The sequence below is a fragment of the Procambarus clarkii genome, chromosome 5, assembly GCF_040958095.1.
Source record: "Procambarus clarkii isolate CNS0578487 chromosome 5, FALCON_Pclarkii_2.0, whole genome shotgun sequence".
Lineage (NCBI taxonomy): Eukaryota > Metazoa > Arthropoda > Malacostraca > Decapoda > Cambaridae > Procambarus > Procambarus clarkii.
In genome coordinates, this window is record NC_091154.1 from 30,067,869 (window position 1) to 30,087,629 (window position 19,761).

The 19,761-nt window shown below is 48.3% G+C and overlaps 1 protein-coding gene across 2 annotated transcripts; it reads right to left on the minus strand.

Annotated features, from left to right (window-relative positions):
• Positions 1 to 4,136: 4,136 nt before the first annotated feature.
• On the minus strand, positions 4,137 to 19,549 carry LOC123761954 (uncharacterized). Of its 2 annotated transcripts, XR_006773285.2 has the most exons (8): positions 19,494 to 19,549; positions 17,640 to 17,732; positions 12,952 to 13,220; positions 10,393 to 10,517; positions 9,901 to 10,028; positions 5,919 to 6,037; positions 5,212 to 5,578; positions 4,137 to 5,159 (listed from the first exon to the last, which is right to left on the minus strand). XR_006773285.2 is itself a non-coding variant. In XM_045748120.2 (7 exons), the coding sequence occupies exons 2-7, from the start codon at positions 17,650 to 17,652 to the stop codon at positions 5,372 to 5,374; spliced, it is 861 nt and encodes a 286-aa protein (XP_045604076.1). In that variant the 5' UTR covers positions 17,653 to 17,732; positions 19,494 to 19,549; the 3' UTR covers positions 4,137 to 5,371. The 2 variants fall into 2 exon arrangements, 1 of the variants encoding a protein (XP_045604076.1); XM_045748120.2 differs by having other exon boundaries at positions 4,137 to 5,578.
• Between the last annotated feature and the right edge of the window lie 212 nt (positions 19,550 to 19,761).

Consider the following 19,761-nt stretch of genomic DNA (forward strand, 5'->3'; position numbering starts at 1 on the left):
AGTCCTTCCAAACGAAAATTAGATTAGACTTAGTTTGATAAAACAATCATAAATGACGTTTTTGACACGTATGAAAGTTTATCTTGAAGATTTCATGACAAATATTAAAAAAAAGAACTACAGTTCCGATGCTTTAAAATAATAGTAACAAGCTGATGAAATGGTTGCCCCTGATTACGTAATTATTAAAAGAAGGCGCCGAGGGAAGGCGCGTGTGTGTAGCGGGATATTCTAGCCTGTGCTTAATATCACTCGGGACCAGATGGACCCGGATTTCACGAAGCAGTTACGCAAGCACTTACGAACCTGTACATCTTTTCTCAATCTTTTTCGGCTTTGTTTACAAACAGTTAATAAGCTCCGACGCACCAGGAGGCTGTTTATAACAATAACAACAATTGAATGGGAAGTTTTCATGCTCGTAAACTGTTTAATAAATGAAACCAAAGATTGAGGAAAGATGAACACATTCGTAAGTACTTGCGTAACTGTTTCGTGAATCTGGCCCCCAGTGGATTTATGCTTTAGCGTGACCATCTACGAAACCTGTACATCGTCCCTAAATCATAGCGGCTTTGTTTACCCGTTAAGCCCGTTTTAAGAGCCCTTAAGGCCGTTTTAAGAGCCCTTAAGGCCGTTTTAAGAGCCCTTACGCCCGTTTTAAGAGCCCTTACGCCCGTTTTAAGAGCCCTTACGCCCGTTTTAAGAGCCCTTAAGCCCGTTTTAAGAGCCCTTAAGCCCGTTTTAACAGCCCTTAAGCCCGTTTCAAGAGCTTCAAAATTTCACAATCTGAAGTTATAAAACAACTTCGTAGTGTTCGAAGCTAATAAACTGCTTAAAGATGTGTAATTAATACTCAGGTGACAAAATACAAGAGGAATGTATTAGAATATTGTTCAGATACTAAAATCTACTCCCAAAACAAAACAAAAATTGGATCTGTTTACAAAAGTCATTGTGTACGAAAACGGTTATCAAGTGTAAAGTAAAACGAAAGTCCCCAAAATAGTTATGGATGTACAAGACAGGTTACAGCAGTGAAGCTAGAAAGGTTCTGTTGCATATCTTGGGCATATAATGTAAATACATGAAGGGTAAGGTGACAAATACAGCATGTCAATGCGTGAAGGATAAGGTGACAAATACAACATAAATGTCAATGCATGAAGGATAAGGTGACAAATACAACATAAATGTCAATGCATGAAGGATAAGGTGACAAGTCGGCCATACCTACTAAACTGTAGTTTCTCAACAGACTGAGGGATAAAGCCAACATAATATAGCTGTGATATGATAGGTATATATTCCCCTAACATAATGTATAGGGTATATACTGATGATGAGTCACAATGGCTGAAATATACTTGAGAATGGTCCAGGACGGACCTAAACGTCGTCGTCTCTTCACTTTCTAGTGTGTGGTCTGGTCAACATAGGGTATACAATGTATACAATGTATACATTGTATACCATTCTGTATACAATGGTTCCCATCAGTCGTCACGGTTTGGCGTCCTTCTTATAATTGAATAATATTGCAAAATGTATAGTACACTGAGCTCCAGTTTTGAACAAGCGTCTTATAGCGAAGCATATAGGTTGATGTAGATGCTAGCGCCTATACTGTATGGGTCTGTGTAAGCATTTATACTCGTGTGTATAACCACAGAGCCTTTGTAGCATTTATTGCGTTCGAACACGTGAACATTTTGTGATATAGAGTATTGCTGGAGATTCCTCCTGCACATTGCATATACGAACAGGTCTATAATTAGACTTTGATTCATGAAAGTGAAGAGGTGTACAGTATTTAGTGAAGAGGTATACAGTATTCAGTGTTATGATCTCAGCCTGCAGGAGAAACGAGTCTCCCTCCTTGAGAGTTATTCAGCAAGCCTGACCTAACTAGAAGGTCTAGCAAATATTGAGGTGATAACGCATATGTAAAATAGTTGCTTGGATATGTATAACAGTTTGAGATTATGGGCAATGAAGAAGAAAACAGATAAATGACTGGCAAGGAGATGTGGACATTTTGCTGGAGGCTTGAGGCTCGCTTCCGGAGGACTTTGCCCTCACTTGAGTGCCAGACATCGCAGGGGGTAGCCGCGCTCCGTTGAGCTCCCGTCAGAAGGGAACCCCTAGTGATATATCTCTGAGAGAAGAGGAGTGTGCAGACGTGCCAGCTGTGGAACCGAGCTGGGAACGTTGTGGTCTCAAGTCCTGGTCGAAGAAGAGAGTATCAAGCCGGCCAGAGACATTATTGTGGGCCGTGGGAGCGCCCTGACCAGACGCCGTCAGAGGGAAAGCGCCCTCGACCAATTAATCTGTGGTAAGCACGATATACGCCAGTTCATAGTGATCACTTGTAGTTGGTCGTGTGCCCAGCGACAGTAGCAATGTTTATTTATAGGTTAGACATGTTTTAATAAGGCAGAAGGCCTGAAATAGGAGAGTGAAGAGGGAGGAACACGGAGCGACGTCCGCCCCCTCTGAGCGCTGGCGGACGACTGAGGGAGCCTGGCTCCAGATGGAGGAAGACCCTCCCAGCGAGTGAGGACCGCCGCCAGGCGAGGTGGAGTATGGACCCACCCAAAACGGGGGAGTCCACTCTCACTGTATGTAGAGAACAGATAGAGGTTTGAGGCAAGCATATTGTGTGGTTATTTTTGTTTATGTGTCAAAGGGGAAACATTTTATTGGAACGTCGATGGGTTGCAGGTTTGTCTTTGGGGAAGAAGTTGCTGAGAACTTCGAAGCCAGCAGATGAAGTAGCTGATGAGACTCCAAGGTAGTGGAGCAGAGGACCTCGAGCTGTGAGGAGAAGCAGCAGTGAAGAGGAGTGTCACGTGCTTCTGTAGAGGTGGTGTAGCAGCCAAGAGAGCTGTGGAGGAACATAACAGAAGGGTGAAGCACCGTAGTTGCACAAGGAAACTTCATGATAGCAGCCTGGAGGAGCTGCAGAGGATCCTGGTAGTGAAGCCCGGAAGAACCTAAGGATATTAGGGTAGTGAACTTCCAGAGGTGGAAGGGGAAGTTCTGGTGGATTACTAGTAGGGAGTTGATAGTGTTTGGTTGTCATTAGCGTGCAAGACGCAGTGAGAGGTGAGTGACTGTTTGCATTCTTATGTCAAGGAGTGTTTTATACTGAAGTTTAGAGTTACAGTCGTAGGCTGGATTACCTACGGATGTATGCGTTCCAGGACTGACAATGATTGATGGATCATTGTTGTGTATCAATGAACATTTATACTGATATATGTGATTGCATTCAAATGCTGATTTTCTATATATATATTATCTTCTGATGGTGCAACAGTGTATGTAGGCTTGACCAACTTGAGGAGGTTAATGGTATCAGGTGGTGAACCAGGAGATAGGATACCACTTGATAAGCTGATAATAGAGTTCTGATGGTGTTGGAGTGCAACCTGATTGTGATATTATAGAGTATAGGATTCATTATTATTATATGTGTGTATGTATCGTGTATGTGCTTTGTCCAGTAAATGTATCCCAATTTGCTGGTGTTTGCCCTCGTCCTAGTGAGGCTTCCCAGGAGGTAGTAAAGAAGGAGAGAGAGAGAGAGAAAGAACCAAGGACCACTGCCGTGGACAGGGTAAAAGGTAATACTAATAAGTCAAAAAGGGGATTGAGGAGATCATATCACCTAGGGAGAGAGTGGGGAGTCACAGCGGCTCGAGTGGGTGTGTGCACGTGACAACGAGGCTAAATGTTGGAGCCGCATCCCCTAAACGTGTGACGTTGAGCCCCTCTCCAAGAGCCAGAAGCGCCAAGGGTGATCTCCTAGTATAAGCACTCTACCGAGTTGTGGGTTGGGTTGTCCGGAGAGAAGGATCAACGAAGACAACACCAACCAACCCACAGTCTATAATATCAGTGACAGCCCATAGAACGATTGATCACTATTCTCCTGACTTACTGACTATTCTTGTCCGTGCCACTTCTTGGATGGCTTAATCTATATCAATCAATCAATCAATCTCTCCTGTCACTAGTAAGGTTCAACTCGCTGGCAGCGTCTGTCAGCGTTACTGGTCTGTGGACAGGTAATATTCCCTGGTGGTCACATTCGATTAATTTTAGGTATTGTTTAGTTATAAAATTAAGGATTAACGGGAATGGTTTATTTATATATTTTGCAGGTATGGTATTAAGCGTGAGAAATTAGTATTGTTAGAAAGCGCGGAGACAAAGAGTAGCAACATAACTATATGGATGCCAGAGTGGGCTTAGTTGGCGGTGGGGCTCAATTGGCGGTGGGGCTCAATTACTGGTGGGGCTCAATTGGCGGTGGGGCTCAATTACTGGTAGGGCTCAGTTGGCGGTGGGGCTCAATTACTGGTGGGGCTCAGTTGGCGGTGGGGCTCAATTACTGGTGGGGCTCAGTTGGCGGTGGGGCTCAATTACTGGTGGGGCTCAGTTGGCGGTGGGGCTCAATTACTGGTGGGGCTCAGTTGGCGGTGGGGCTCAATTACTGGTGGGGCTCAGTTGGCGGTGGGGCTCAATTACTGGTGGGGCTCAGTTGGCGGTGGGGCTCAATTACTGGTGGGGCTCAGTTGGCGGTGGGGCTCAATTACTGGTGGGGCTCAGTTGGCGGTGGGGCTCAATTACTGGTGGGGCTCAGTTGGCGGTGGGGCTCAATTACTGGTGGGGCTCAGTTGGCGGTGGGGCTCAATTACTGGTGGGGCTCAGTTGGCGGTGGGGCTCAATTACTGGTGGGGCTCAGTTGGCGGTGGGGCTCAATTACTGGTGGGGCTCAGTTGGCGGTGGGGCTCAATTACTGGTGGGGCTCAGTTGGCGGTGGGGCTCAATTACTGGTGGGGCTCAGTTGGCGGTGGGGCTCAATTACTGGTGGGGCTCAGTTGGCGGTGGGGCTCAATTACTGGTGGGGCTCAGTTGGCGGTGGGGCTCAATTACTGGTGGGGCTCAGTTGGCGGTGGGGCTCAATTACTGGTGGGGCTCAGTTGGCGGTGGCCTCTACCAATAAGAAAGTCATGCCAGTTAGGAGCGAGAACTTTTGATTGACACCATCAATCTACCGAGAACAACCCTCTCAAAGGGCCCTGCACAAGCAGGATCGTTTAAAATATTTGCCTTAATTTGTTTAAGCTTGTCTTACCAGAGCCAATGATCTAGTAAGACATCGCTGACGTTGTCTGTACAGTTCTAGCCGCAGCCTATTACGTATGTCGGAGATAGTCAATAAGCACATTTTGGCTTATTGCTTACAAACTCTTCAATGCTCTCTGAAGGTAAAACTACGCTCCATGTAAAGCCTATTATTAAGGATTAAGGTAATGATTGCCGGACAACGTGTCTGTAATCCACGCTGAGATGACCCGCACTAAGCAAATGATTCCTCGGCAATCTGATTATATGCGGGTGGAGGCGAGCTGGTCCTCCCTGCACACTGATTGGCTGAGGGTCGGGGTGATGGCTGTGACGTCACGGGAGTCCTGGCTTGTGATTGGACGATGGTGTGTTGGTCACTGCCGTAAGTACTCTCCCCCCAGCGTGGCAGGTACAGCACGTATGGTGCCTGTGGCTTCTGCTGTCGAGAAACATGTATGAAGTCAAGATCGAATGATGTTTAAGACAGTTATAAAAAACCCGTCTAAAACTAGATACAGAAATGTGAATATAATAGATAAATAAAGTGACAAGCATTACGAGGATGAGTGATAGGTGAGTGGCAAAGGTCGACAAGTTACAGTTAATAACAAAAAACATAAATATCTTTACTATAAATGGCTAAGAACAGGCAAGACATGGGGTGCTGGGGGCATCGTTGAGATTCGAGTAATGTGGATAATTATATGATGGAGGGCGAGATATTTGGGCTGGGACATGTGCGGTGGTAAACACGAAGTAAGATAGATGGCAGCACCAACCTTGGGCGGACAGACGGCCCGCGCCGAGAGCGCGGCACCCAGGAGGGAGACTATGGCACCCGTGAGGCTGGGCAGGGAAGCCACCAGTGCCACCACCTCCACCACGTACAGCCGCACCACTAGGACGTAAATAATCATTTATAAAGTGGTATTCAGAAGTGTTTATATATTACACAAATGGCAAAGAAGACGTGAGTAATATGGATCCAGGGGGCAGAGACAGATTACCCCGGACACCGCCGGGTACCTCAGCTTGTAGTATAATAGCAACAATTAATATTGCTAAATAGATTTTGTTCTCAAATCCTCGGTAATTTGCGCTGCTGTCTTCCCCAAAGTCCTACCACGCCTGCTGGTGTATAGTGGACCATTATCTGTGCAGGTGGAGGTGATGTGCGGCGGGTGGGGGGGGGGAAGAAGAGGAGGGGCGGGGGGGGGGAGGAGAAGCGAGGGAAGGTGATATTTTAACTAGTGGGTGTAGGCGGCCAGGGGACCCACTAACTAGTGGGTGTAGGCGGCCAGGGGGACCCACTAACTAGCAGGTGTAGGCGGCCAGGGGACCCACTAACTAGCGGGTGTAGGCGCCAGGGGACCCACTAACTAGCGGGTGTAGGCGCCAGGGGACCCACTAACTAGTGGGTGTAGGCGCCAGGGGACCCACTAACTAGCGGGTGTAGGCGGCCAGGGGACCCACTAACTAGCGGGTGTAGGCGGCCAGGGGACCCACTAAACTAGCGGGTGTAGGCGGCCAGGGGACCCACTAACTAGCGGGTGTAGGCGGCCAGGGGACCCACTAACTAGCGGGTGTAGGCGGCCAGGGGACCCACTAACTAGCAGGTGTAGGCGCCAGGGGAGCCACTAACTAGTGGGTGTAGGCGGCCAGAGGACCCACTAACTAGCAGGTGTAGGCGCTAGGGGACCCACTAACTAGCAGGTGTAGGCGCCAGGGGACCCACTAACTAGTGGGTGTAGGCGCCAGGGGACCCACTAACTAGCAGGTGTAGGCTCCAGGGGACCCACTAACTAGCGGGTGTAGGCGGCCAGAGGACCCACTAACTAGCAGGTGTAGGCGCCAGGGGACCCACTAACTAGCAGGTGTAGGCGCCAGGGAACCCACTAACTAGCAGGTGTAGGCTCCAGGGGACCCACTAACTAGCGGGTGTAGGCGGCCAGAGGACCCACTAACTAGCAGGTGTAGGCGCCAGGGGACCCACTAACTAGCACGTGTAGGCGCCAGGGAACCCACTAACTAGCAGGTGTAGGCTCCAGGGGACCCACTAACTAGCGGGTGTAGGCGGCCAGAGGACCCACTAACTAGCAGGTGTAGGCGCTAGGGGACCCACTAACTAGCAGGTGTAGGCGCCAGGGGACCCACTAACTAGTGGGTGTAGGCGCCAGGGGACCCACTAACTAGCAGGTGTAGGCTCCAGGGGACCCACTAACTAGCGGGTGTAGGCGGCCAGGGGACCCACTAACTAGCAGGTGTAGGCGCCAGGAGACCCACTAACTAGGGGGTGTAGGCGCCAGGGGACCCACTAACTAGCGGGTGTAGGCGGCCAGGGGACCCACTAACTAGGGGGTGTAGGCGCCAGGGGACCCACTAACTAGCGGGTGTAGGCGGCCAGGGGACCCACTAACTAGGGGGTGTAGGCGCCAGGGGACCCACTAACTAGCGGGTGTAGGCGGCCAGGGGACCCACTAACTAGCAGGTGTAGGCGCCAGGGGACCCACTAACTAGTGGGTGTAGGCGGCCAGGGGACCCACTAACTAGTGGGTGTAGGCGGCCAGGGGGACCCACTAACTAGCAGGTGTAGGCGGCCAGGGGACCCACTAACTAGCGGGTGTAGGCGCCAGGGGACCCACTAACTAGCGGGTGTAGGCGCCAGGGGACCCACTAACTAGTGGGTGTAGGCGCCAGGGGACCCACTAACTAGCGGGTGTAGGCGGCCAGGGGACCCACTAACTAGCGGGTGTAGGCGGCCAGGGGACCCACTAAACTAGCGGGTGTAGGCGGCCAGGGGACCCACTAACTAGCGGGTGTAGGCGGCCAGGGGACCCACTAACTAGCGGGTGTAGGCGGCCAGGGGACCCACTAACTAGCAGGTGTAGGCGCCAGGGGAGCCACTAACTAGTGGGTGTAGGCGGCCAGAGGACCCACTAACTAGCAGGTGTAGGCGTTAGGGGACCCACTAACTAGCAGGTGTAGGCGCCAGGGGACCCACTAACTAGTGGGTGTAGGCGCCAGGGGACCCACTAACTAGCAGGTGTAGGCTCCAGGGGACCCACTAACTAGCGGGTGTAGGCGGCCAGGGGACCCACTAACTAGCAGGTGTAGGCGCCAGGGGACCCACTAACTAGCAGGTGTAGGCGCCAGGGAACCCACTAACTAGCAGGTGTAGGCTCCAGGGGACCCACTAACTAGCGGGTGTAGGCGGCCAGAGGACCCACTAACTAGCAGGTGTAGGCGCCAGGGGACCCACTAACTAGCACGTGTAGGCGCCAGGGAACCCACTAACTAGCAGGTGTAGGCTCCAGGGGACCCACTAACTAGCGGGTGTAGGCGGCCAGAGGACCCACTAACTAGCAGGTGTAGGCGCTAGGGGACCCACTAACTAGCAGGTGTAGGCGCCAGGGGACCCACTAACTAGTGGGTGTAGGCGCCAGGGGACCCACTAACTAGCAGGTGTAGGCTCCAGGGGACCCACTAACTAGCGGGTGTAGGCGGCCAGGGGACCCACTAACTAGCAGGTGTAGGCGCCAGGAGACCCACTAACTAGGGGGTGTAGGCGCCAGGGGACCCACTAACTAGCGGGTGTAGGCGGCCAGGGGACCCACTAACTAGGGGGTGTAGGCGCCAGGGGACCCACTAACTAGCGGGTGTAGGCGGCCAGGGGACCCACTAACTAGGGGGTGTAGGCGCCAGGGGACCCACTAACTAGCGGGTGTAGGCGGCCAGGGGACCCACTAACTAGCAGGTGTAGGCGCCAGGGGACCCACTAACTAGTGGGTGTAGGCGGCCAGGGGACCCACTAACTAGCAGGTGTAGGCGCCAGGGGACCCACTAACTAGCAGGTGTAGGCTCCAGGGGACCCACTAACTAGTGGGTGTAGGCGCCAGGGGACCCACTAACTAGCAGGTGTAGGCGCCAGGGGACCCACTAACTAGCGGGTGTAGGCGCCAGGGAACCCACTAACTAGCAGGTGTAGGCGCCAGGGGACCCACTAACTAGCAGGTGTAGGCGCCAGGGGACCCACTAACTAGCAGGTGTAGGCTCCAGGGGACCCACTAACTAGTGGGTGTAGGCGCCAGGGGACCCACTAACTAGCAGGTGTAGGCGCCAGGGGACCCACTAACTAGCAAGTGTAGGCGGCCAGGGGACCCACTAACTAGCGGGTGTAAGCGCCAGGGGACCCACTAACTAGCGGGTGTAGGCGCCAGGGGACCCACTAACTAGCGGGTGTAAGCGCCAGGGGACCCACTAACTAGCGGGTGTAAGCGCCAGGGGACCCACTAACTAGCAGGTGTAGGCGGCCAGGGGACCCACTAACTAGTGGGTGTAGGCGCCAGGGGACCCACTAACTAGCAGGTGTAGGCGGCCAGGGGACCCACTAACTAGTGGGTGTAGGCGCCAGGGGACCCACTAACTAGCAGGTGTAGGCGCCAGGGGACCCACTAACTAGCAGGTGTAGGCGCCAGGGGACCCACTAACTAGGAGGTGTAGGCGGCCAGGGGACCCACTAACTAGCGGGTGTAAGCGCCAGGGGACCCACTAACTAGCGGGTGTAAGCGCCAGGGGACCCACTAACTAGCAGGTGTAGGCGCCAGGGGAGCCACTAACTAGTGGGTGTAGGCGGCCCACTAACTAGTGGGTGTAGGCGGCCCACTAACTAGCAGGTGTAGGCGCCAGGGGACCCACTAACTAGCAGGTGTAGGCGCCAGGGGACCCACTAACTAACAGGTGTAGGCGCCAGGGGATCCTCACCTGAAGCGTGGTCGGGCCTGTGGAAGGTGGAGATGCAGGCGAGAGTGAGGTGGCCGGAACACAGGTAGCCAGCGGCTGCCAGACACACCACACTCACCACTCCGGACACCCAGGCGTGACCCAGTACTCTGCCGGGGACCAAGGGTTACAGTCCTCACCTCTCCATAAGCTTCAATGATGGATGTGGGGTCTTTTGGGCGGGCTAAGTGTACACTGAGTCTGTATCCATGATTCATGCTCTAGGGTCACAAAAGGTGTCTATCCACAAATATAATAAACTAAATTAAAAGTATAATAAACTTTTAGTAAAAAAAAAATAAGCAAGGAGGTTTAAATTGGTAAAATCCTGACAAAGCATAGGGCATAAATTCCTCCATTAATACACAGAGTTGAAGATAACTGGAAATAGGGAAGGAGAGGTATATTGTGAGCCCGCGGGGCACATGTTCTCGGGTGCTGGCGCCTGAGAACGTTATGAACGCATATACTTACAGAGCGTGAGAGAAGGTGGTGTTGGCGGCTCGGAGTCCGAGGACGGCCTGCACTAGCACCAGGATGCCCACCCACAGTCCCCCCATTATCACCACTGGCCGACACAGACACGCCGCTACCACCAGCTGCATGCCTCGCCGCGGGCAGTGAGGAGGGGGAGGATGTCGCAGCAATAAAGGTAGAGTAGGTCTCCACAGGCAGTGGTGGGGAAAGGGGAGTGGGATGTCGCCGCAGGCAGTGGGGAAGGGGAGTGGGATGTCATCCGTAGCCAGCAAATGTGTAGGAGGAAGGAGAGAGGAGGAATTATAGTTAGTGATATGGTTTAATGAGGAAGAGGGCAGAAAAAACAAAAACAAATGTTAACATTCAGGAATGAGACTGGGAAAATATATTCGATAGATAAAGTACCGAGAGATGTATAGAAAACAAGGCATTAATTACTCCTGAATTATTATGCTTACGTCTAGCAGTTGTGCCCTTGCAACACACAGCTTATTAGTGTCTATGAAGTATATAAGACTAAAGATATAGATAATGTTAACACTAGTAAAAAAATAACTACCACTTACGGGCTATTCATGCCCGTGCCACGTCTTGGGTGGCTTAATTTTCATCAATCAATCGATGGTGTTAAGGTAGTCGATGTTGTGTTTTTGCGTGTGATTGTCGACCTGAGACGAGCCTACCATGTACACGTAATGCTCTCCTGTGTTGAATGTTATCACCAGACTGATGACTTCCTCTTAAGCTTTTAAGAGGAATGGTTCGGACCCGACCGCCAGGGGGGGTGAGGAGGTACCGGCCTGTGCTGCAGTTGTTGTCCGGCGTCCGGCGTGTGTGGTGGTTGGGTACTCCTCGTTACTGACGTGGCTTGTGTGATGGGGGTCCATCCAGTGGTTGTCGAGCTTCAGCATTAGCTGTTTCTTATTTCCGGTAAATTTAAGTCGGTAGAGTTTTGTTGGGTTCCCAGTCATATTAGTGTCTCCGCTCTTGTCCCATCTCCCATAAAGGTATTCCTTATTCCGACTTTTACCCAGTTATTCATTCCTCCATCCTTACCCGTTGGCAGGATTGTTGGTCTTCTGTTACTGGTAACACACTGCGTACTTTTAAGAGTACTGTGTCCTCATAGCCGTCCTCCTACTGCTGTAACCGGCGATGGAAAACGGGTCTGGCGAGGTTGCGTATTGGCCATACACGCTTAACTCACGGTCACTTAATGGAGCGTCGCCCTGCTCCTTATTGTCCAAATTGCATTGTCCCTCTTACAGTCGTGCATATCCTTGTTGAATGTCCTGACTTCCAGGACGAGCGTGTCTTGCTTTCCGACCGTCCCTCGCGGTCGCTTGTCTCTCGATAGAATTCTTGGTGAATCGGATACTTTTGATATCGTTCGCCTTATGCATTTCAGTTCTCGTATTGGCATCCTTGGTGATATTTAGCGCCCTCTGATTATTCCGCACATTTGTTGGTGCTACATAGCCTTCCCGGTTTAGTGCCTTCGTTTAATAATTAGTTACTTGTATAAGGGGGGGCCTCTCCCCCCAGTTGTGCGGACTTGTTCGGTGGGTCTCGAATTTACTGGGCAGGCTGATTATTCTGCCGTGGAACTTGTTTTGTGATATGTTCCGTGTCTCCGTGGCAGCGATCTATGGTGTGGAATTGGTGTCTTCACATCGGGCTATTGTGAAGAAGGACTACGGGGCGTTTTTACGTAGCTACGAGGGACGGACCTGGCAACTGCCAGACGCTGCTGGTACAGGGATTGTTTCTGACCGGAGTGGTGCTCTCACCTCTGTCAGGGTTCAAGGTGCACCCCTGGAGTTTCCGGAGGAGCTGCTGCGGAGGTACTTCGGGCAGTATGGCACTGTCGTGAGTGTTAGATTGCACGTGCTTTCCTCTGGGAAATTTAAAGGTGTTTAATATATAATATATATTATATATAATATTTTTCGTGTAAACCACGTATTGTTTAGGATGAGGGAAATATATACACAACTGTTATTGGCCATGGGAGGATGGGGTATATACATATTATTTTCCCAGGAAGATATATATACTACGCTAAATTACCGTTGAATATGTGTATATATATTCCGCACTAAACTATGATTCAGTCTTCATCTGTTGTATTATCCATAATCTATTGCATTGCCTTGTATTGTTTGTTTATTTGAACGACAATTTTTATTTCTCTGTTAGATATTCACTGAGAGATCGCTTCAATATTTCAATCGCTTAGCTATTAACTAATACCTGAAGATTAATGATTGATTGATGAAGACTAAGCCACCCAAGAGGTAGCACGGGCATGAATAGCCCGTAATGAAGATTAATGATAAGGTAAATGGCCGTCTTGCTGATTGTTGGGACGACTTAAAGCTTAACATGTAATGAACAGTCTTAACATGTAACCTTTGGTGTGTTTGGCGGAGAAATACACCTACAAGACTGTGTACTATGCAGGAGTAGGACACACACCCGTACACTGTTGTATGGTGTAGTTGGGAGAGGGAACGGAAGCAGACTGTGACATACAGTAGAGGAACCTGTTCTCACCTGACACAGAAACAGGATGGACGCCACCGCCAAGTTCACCTTCGCCAGCTGTCGTACAATTTTAGCAGAGTATCCCGCTTCTTCCTTCCGCTGATGCCCTCCACCGCCCACCACTCGCAGCGCCCGCACTTCCTGATACTCGCTGATGCTGCTGCTGGAGGCGGGCTGTGCCAGGCCAGCAGGCGTGGAGGGTGGAGCAGGAGGGCAGAGGCGTGGAGCAGGGGTAGGTGGGATGACCACCTGCTGGCCGCTGTACCCCGCCTCCTCGGCTGGAAAAAAAATCACGGCAATTAAATGTGTTGCTTTCGTGGTCGCTCGCCGATGGTCGGGCTAAATGCTGGGTGATTGTGTAGTTAGATTTTTGTTGGCTGTGCGGTTAAATGTTTGTTGGTTGTGTGGTTAAATGTTTGGTGGTTGTGTGGTTGGTTTGCTGCGTGGATGGGCAGAGTTCCTCGTCAATCTGTTACCAACTGGAGCGGTGTGATAGACTTGTAGGCACAAGGGGATATACTAACCTTTGTAGACGTCAATAATATTTCGCTTATACCCGTGAAGGGTGCTCAGGACTATCATTAAGACACATGCCTATGTTAGTTCCTGTAGTACAGACTGGAGTAAGGAAGGCGCTATTCTTTTGTCTCAAGTAAATCTTAACAACAAATCTAGATAAAAAAATTACCTTAAATAATAGCACGTATTTCCTGTCAAGAATTCATCAACACTACTGCAGTAGCTGTCAGGTTTGACCCCCAAAGTGTATGTATTAGGACGTAACCTTAATAGTTAATAGTACCCCGTATAAAAATGATAAAAAATGTAACAGAGAACGTTACATGGGAAGAACCTATGGCTACACCATGAGACCAGGATGGACGGAATAAGCACAAGGTGTCGAATAGCCTATAGGCAGGCAAAGACGGGCTCACCATAGCCCGTGCTACTTGGAACTTTTTGTTCCAAGAAGCAAATCTTAAACAACAACTACTATAGGCAGCTTGTAAGTTTCTCCCCGGCTTGGCGCCTTCTTTTGATAATTACTTGTACGTGGGTTTGTGCCTGAGATTGGGCGAAGTCAGTTTCCAGACTTGTAGGCCTTGACAGTTCTATAGGCATATAGAGGCTTGTTCTCTCCTGTAGCCATCACCAGGTGAATGCCAAACCTTTTGTCATAAAGTTTTACCCAATCTTCGTTCTCAGTTCGGCAGTAATATATCTACTTATCATTTGGAACTTAAATGGTGATATTTACTTAAGTATGTAACGTAGTTATTATGGAGAAATAGATAACAACATTTCTCCAGAAAGTTATACTATCCTCAATTCTCGAATGAAGATATTTGGCTATATTCTCGGTCATGATATCAAGAGAGATTCATCAGTAAGGAACACCATATTCCTGAAATAATAATCTAACGCAAAGAAAAGTTTCCATTATTTACCGTCAGTGCAGATATATATATTTTGCTTACATGTGAATGGAGAGAATGAAATTGATCTATTCCAGCCATAATTCACCTTTACTGATTTGAGTGCCAGACCCTAACCCCTCATTACGAGTGGAATTACGCCTAGTTAGGGGGGAAGAGAGAGCTACACACTAGTGGAATAATGGCCGACATAACAAGGAAGCGTGACGGCCTCCTCCCCTTTATGGCCTTCGGGGGGGGGGGGTGAAGGCCTTATACGTGTGGGGTGGACACTGGCGGCCTGTACCAGCCTGCATGTCCACAGTCACCTCACCTAAAAAAAAAAAGCCTACGGACATTCGCATAAATCCTACGGGCTCACTATGTCCTCTGGTGCTTTGAAGAATCTTAAACTACTACAACAACAATGAATAAACTAGGCACAGCGAATAATATATATATATATATATATATATATATATATATATATATATATATATATATATATATATATATATATATATATATATATATATATGCAGCTTGTGTACTATTCAGGTTTATCATTTGATATTGAATGTTGCGTGGCCTAAATCTGGACTAGATGAAATGACCACATAACCCGTATGCACTCGACCGAGGGAGGGGGGGAGGGTGAATGAGTTTTTTTTTTTTTAAATTTTGCCCCGAGGGGCGAGTTTATTGGGCAGCGCCACTCATCCTGTGAGTGGACACACCGCCATAGCAGCATGTACAACACTCCTCAATAGGAAGAAAACCCGCTGAGTTGTTCATCCTGTCACTTGTACCCAGACACAGGAGTTCATGAACAAGCTTCTATGCTTTTGTGGGGTGGTGGTACAGAGGTACAGCACTCTGCTTTGTTGTTTCGTGGTACAGCATTCAGCTTTGTAGGTTGGTGGTACAGCACTCATCCCCATTCAAAAGGAATTACCGGAAAAATAGGCAGATGGATCTACAATTTCCTGACTAACAGAACCCAAAGTGTTATAGTCAATAAAAGAAAATCCGGACCATCAACCGTGAAGAGCTCAGTCCCCCAGGGTACTGTGCTTGCTCCAGTACTTTTTCTCATCCTCATATTGGACATAGACAAGGACACAATCTATAGTAATGTATCATCCTTTACAGATGATACTAGGATTTTCATAAGAGTAAACAACATAGAGGACATGACAAACCTCCAATCAGACGTAAATCAGGTCTTTCTATGGGCTACAGAAAATAATATGGTGTTTAACGAAGATAAGTTCCAGCTCATGCGCTACGGAAAAAAATGAGAATATAAAAACGGAAACCACGTACAAAACTCAGGCAAATCATAACATAGAACGAAAAGGCAATGTAAAGGATTTGGGTGTACTCATGTCGGAAGACCTTACCTTTAAAGAACACAATAAAGTAGCCGTCACAACTGCAAGAAAAATGACAGGTTGGATAACAAGAACCTTTCGCACTAGAGATGCTATACCGATGATGATAATTTTCAAGACGCTAGTGCTCTCTAGAGTGGAGTACTGCTGCACAATGACAGCCCCTTTCAAAGCTGGAGAAATTGCCGACCTGGAGAGCGTGCAGAGATCCTTTACTGCTAGAATCCACCCAGTAAAACATCTAAACTACTGGGACCGACTAAAGAGCCTAAATCTGTACTCTTTTGAGCGCAGGCGGGAGAGATACATAATAATCTATACTTGGAAAAGATAAGGGCTGGTCCCAAACCTGCACACAGAAATAACATCACATAGAGACCAGAAGGCACGGCAGGATGTGCAGAATATCCCCGTTGAAGAGCAGAGGTGCAACAGGTACTCTGAGAGAGAACTCTATCAACATCAGAGGCCCGAGACTGTTCAACACGCTTCCGCTTCACATAAGGGACGTAACTGGCAGACCCCTCACAGTGTTCAAGAGAGAACTGGATAAGCACCTCCAAAGGATACCTGATCAACCAGGCTGTGATTCGTACGTCAGGCTGAGAGCAGTCGCGTCCAACAGCCTGGTTGACCAGTCCAGCAACCAGGAGGCCTGGTCGACGACCGGGCCGCGGGGACGCTAAGCCCCGGAAGCACCTCAAGGTAACCTCAAGGTAAGGTATTCAGCACCTGCCACTTGATTGCTACTCATGCTAATGAAGTGTTTTAATACATTCCTTCAGCTCCAGTTTCATCTCTTGTCCTTCCGTTTTTGCCTTGTTAATGTTAAACAGATATTTGTTTTCACTTTGCCAATGCGTTTAATAATTTTGTATGTTGGGATCATGTCACATCTAACACCATTCGCCCCCCCCCCCTCCCACCGTGGTAAGATTAAGTTCCTTAATCTATTTTAATCATAGCTCAGGTCTCCACGTTGAGGAACATGTTTTATATGAAACGTTTAGAACTGTTACTAGGTTTGTTTCGTGCTTTATAACGTGAGATTCAACACTATATAGTTTTCATAAGTCTTGAGAATATGTAGTGGACAAAATCATGCAAGATATGAAATGATCTTATTTCCTTTCCGTTTATATTTTTATTTTTATTAATTCTATTGTTTCTTCCCCTCTGCTCTGTTTTTTTCCTGTTTTCCTCTTTCAAGCTCTTCTGTTTTTTCGCCTTAAGGCACTACCTGTTAAACCATGGAGTGACATTCTTAGCTTCTTTGTCCCTTAGTGTTGGAGTGAATATATCTTCATTTTCTGAACACAATGTCAACACAGATGATCATGCCTGGCACAGACATATTCCTGAGTTCTGTCTTCCACTACAAGCCGCTCGATAATTACTGTTATGAAGGCATATTCGTCTTGTACTCACCTATTTGTGCTTGCGGGGGTTGAGCTTTGTCTCTTTGGTCCCGCCTCTCAACGTAATCGACTGGTGTACAGGTTCCTGAGCCTACTGGGCTCTATCATATCTACATTTGAAACTGTATGGAGTCAGCCTCCACCACATCACTGCCTAGTGCGTTCCATTTACTAACTACTCTGACACTGAAAAAATTCTTTCTAATACCTGTGTGTGTGTGTGTGTGTGTGTGGTGTGTGTGTGTGTGTGTGTGTGTGTGGTGTGTGTGTGTGTGTGTGTGTGTGTGTGTGTGTGTGTGTGTGTGTGTGTGTGTGTGTGTGTGTGTGTGTGTGTGTGCGCACATGGGGAAAAACTGGCATACCTGTATGAAATGAAATCATATATCATTTCAAAATACGTGTAATAATATTAGCTAATCCCCGTAATACGAGGCCATCACTAAAACTCCCGCATCATGTCAACTAAATACCTTTACTCGTCATATCCAATGGATGACTGGTGTCATCAGAGGACCTCGGTGAAGCCCGCCTGCTGGCTCTGCTCAGGCCCCCGCGCTCAGCACCTGCATGTGCAACAAGGGTTTAGTTAGCAAAGAATGACGACCCGGAGACTGTGCGGTGGGTAGATTGGAAGTTTGTTTTGATTGTGGTTTTGGAGATTATTTTGTGGGATCAGCATTTTTCTAATTAACTTTTTTTCAATCAAAGAACTCTAAGAGCACATGTATTTTCCACACGTTCACGGGGAAAATATATTCCAGTTTTTATATTTTTTAGGAGTCTCTATTGTACCGCTGAAGCCTAGTCACTTGAAGTTTTTCTGCATAATCAAGCTGACACGTAAACATAAAGTTTCGCTGATGTCTCTTAAAAGTTATTATGCTTATTATACCACACACACACATAAATATTAATTTTAATATTTATCAGATTATATCACATCCTGCACGAAATAAATTGCATCTTGCTGTTATATGTGTTTTAGTATAGGAGCTCCCTGTTGATATCCTAACATGGAGAGTCGGACGCTCATTGGCCACAATTAAGAGTTCCTACTCTAAGGATATACTAAAGGATTCAAGCGACGTTGCGTTCTGATTATCATTACGGTGTCTGATGTGACTCTTGATCAGAACAGGTGCTGTTCTAACCGTTTCGAAAGCCACAGATGCTGTGTACAGAGTTCAGTCATTGTTAGGGTGTATTAACACTGTTGTTTTCGTCGCTTGAACTCCGGTACAACGGACGTTGTCGTCATACCCATGTAGTGGCATACTAGCGTGACGTCACCGAAAACTGGCCAGTAGAGTTAGTTAACCGTAAAACCTAAGTTTCGATATCTGACGCCATGGGTAACGAGCTATCCATATCTGACGCCATGGGTAACGAGCTATCCATATCTGACGCCATGGGTAACAAGCTATCCATATCTGACGACATGGATACCCAACTGCCAATATCTCCCACCATCAGGACTCGTGTGTCATCATTATCTATCACCAAGGAGAACTTAAACCCGTTTTCACAGCAGAAAAAAGGTTGCCAAATCTATGTCGCGACAAAACATCAACCGTTGATACAGAGATTCGAGTGACTTCATGTATGTCTTCCATGATTCGTTGCTGAGACTCTCCCCCAACACCACCGTTGCTGGGAAAGCCCCCTCACTGCCGATATCCCAATGACTCGCCAATAATATGTAACCCATTATGATCCACTGTCACATAAGAGATATACATATACATCATTGAGGATCCCATTAATTCAGTCTGACTCTTTCTCGACTCACAACCGGAAAGTCCTGATTCGAATCCCTTGCATGATAGGAATAGTTGGGCGGGTTTCCTATGACCTAATATCCTGTTCACCTAGCAGTAAATAGGTACCCAGGCTTGTACTTGAGGTTGTTGTGGGGTTGAATCCTGGGAAGTAGGGGGAGGGTGTCACCAGTTCGATCTAGTGTCGACATAAGCCTAACATGTGTATATATAAACCCTGTCTCCCGACACAATGAATTCACGGGAGACATCTCCCGTCACGCAGGGTGCAGTCGCACCTCCACAGATCTCCAGTATCAGCTCTTGATACTGGTAATGGCTCAAAAGGGCCACCACTTACGGGCTATTCATGCCCGTGCCACCTTTTAGGTGGCTTAATCTTCATCATCATCATCATCACACAATGAATTATTATTATAATGATAACACCGTAGAGATAACACATATGTTATCTTCGTCGGGGCTCTCATCGCTGTTATCTATCACTGCAGAGACACTATCGGTACCAAATGTGTCGACATGTGACCGAATTAAGCCCCACATTACCGGTATCTTCCCAGAGAGAGGACCACACCGCCGGTATCTGTTGGCCGGGAGAGCGCGCACCGGGAACTGCCAGCGGAACTCTCATGGTAGGTGTTGGCCTGAATTACTGCATGTCCGCTTCCTTTAATGTTCGTTTTTTTTTTTTTTTTTTTTTTTTTTTTTGCTATGTGTGTGTTTGTGTGATGGGGGGGGGGGGAAATGGGTGTGTGTGTTCTCACCTAGTTGTGCTTGCGGGGGTTGAGCTCTGGCTCTTTGGTCCCGCCTCTCG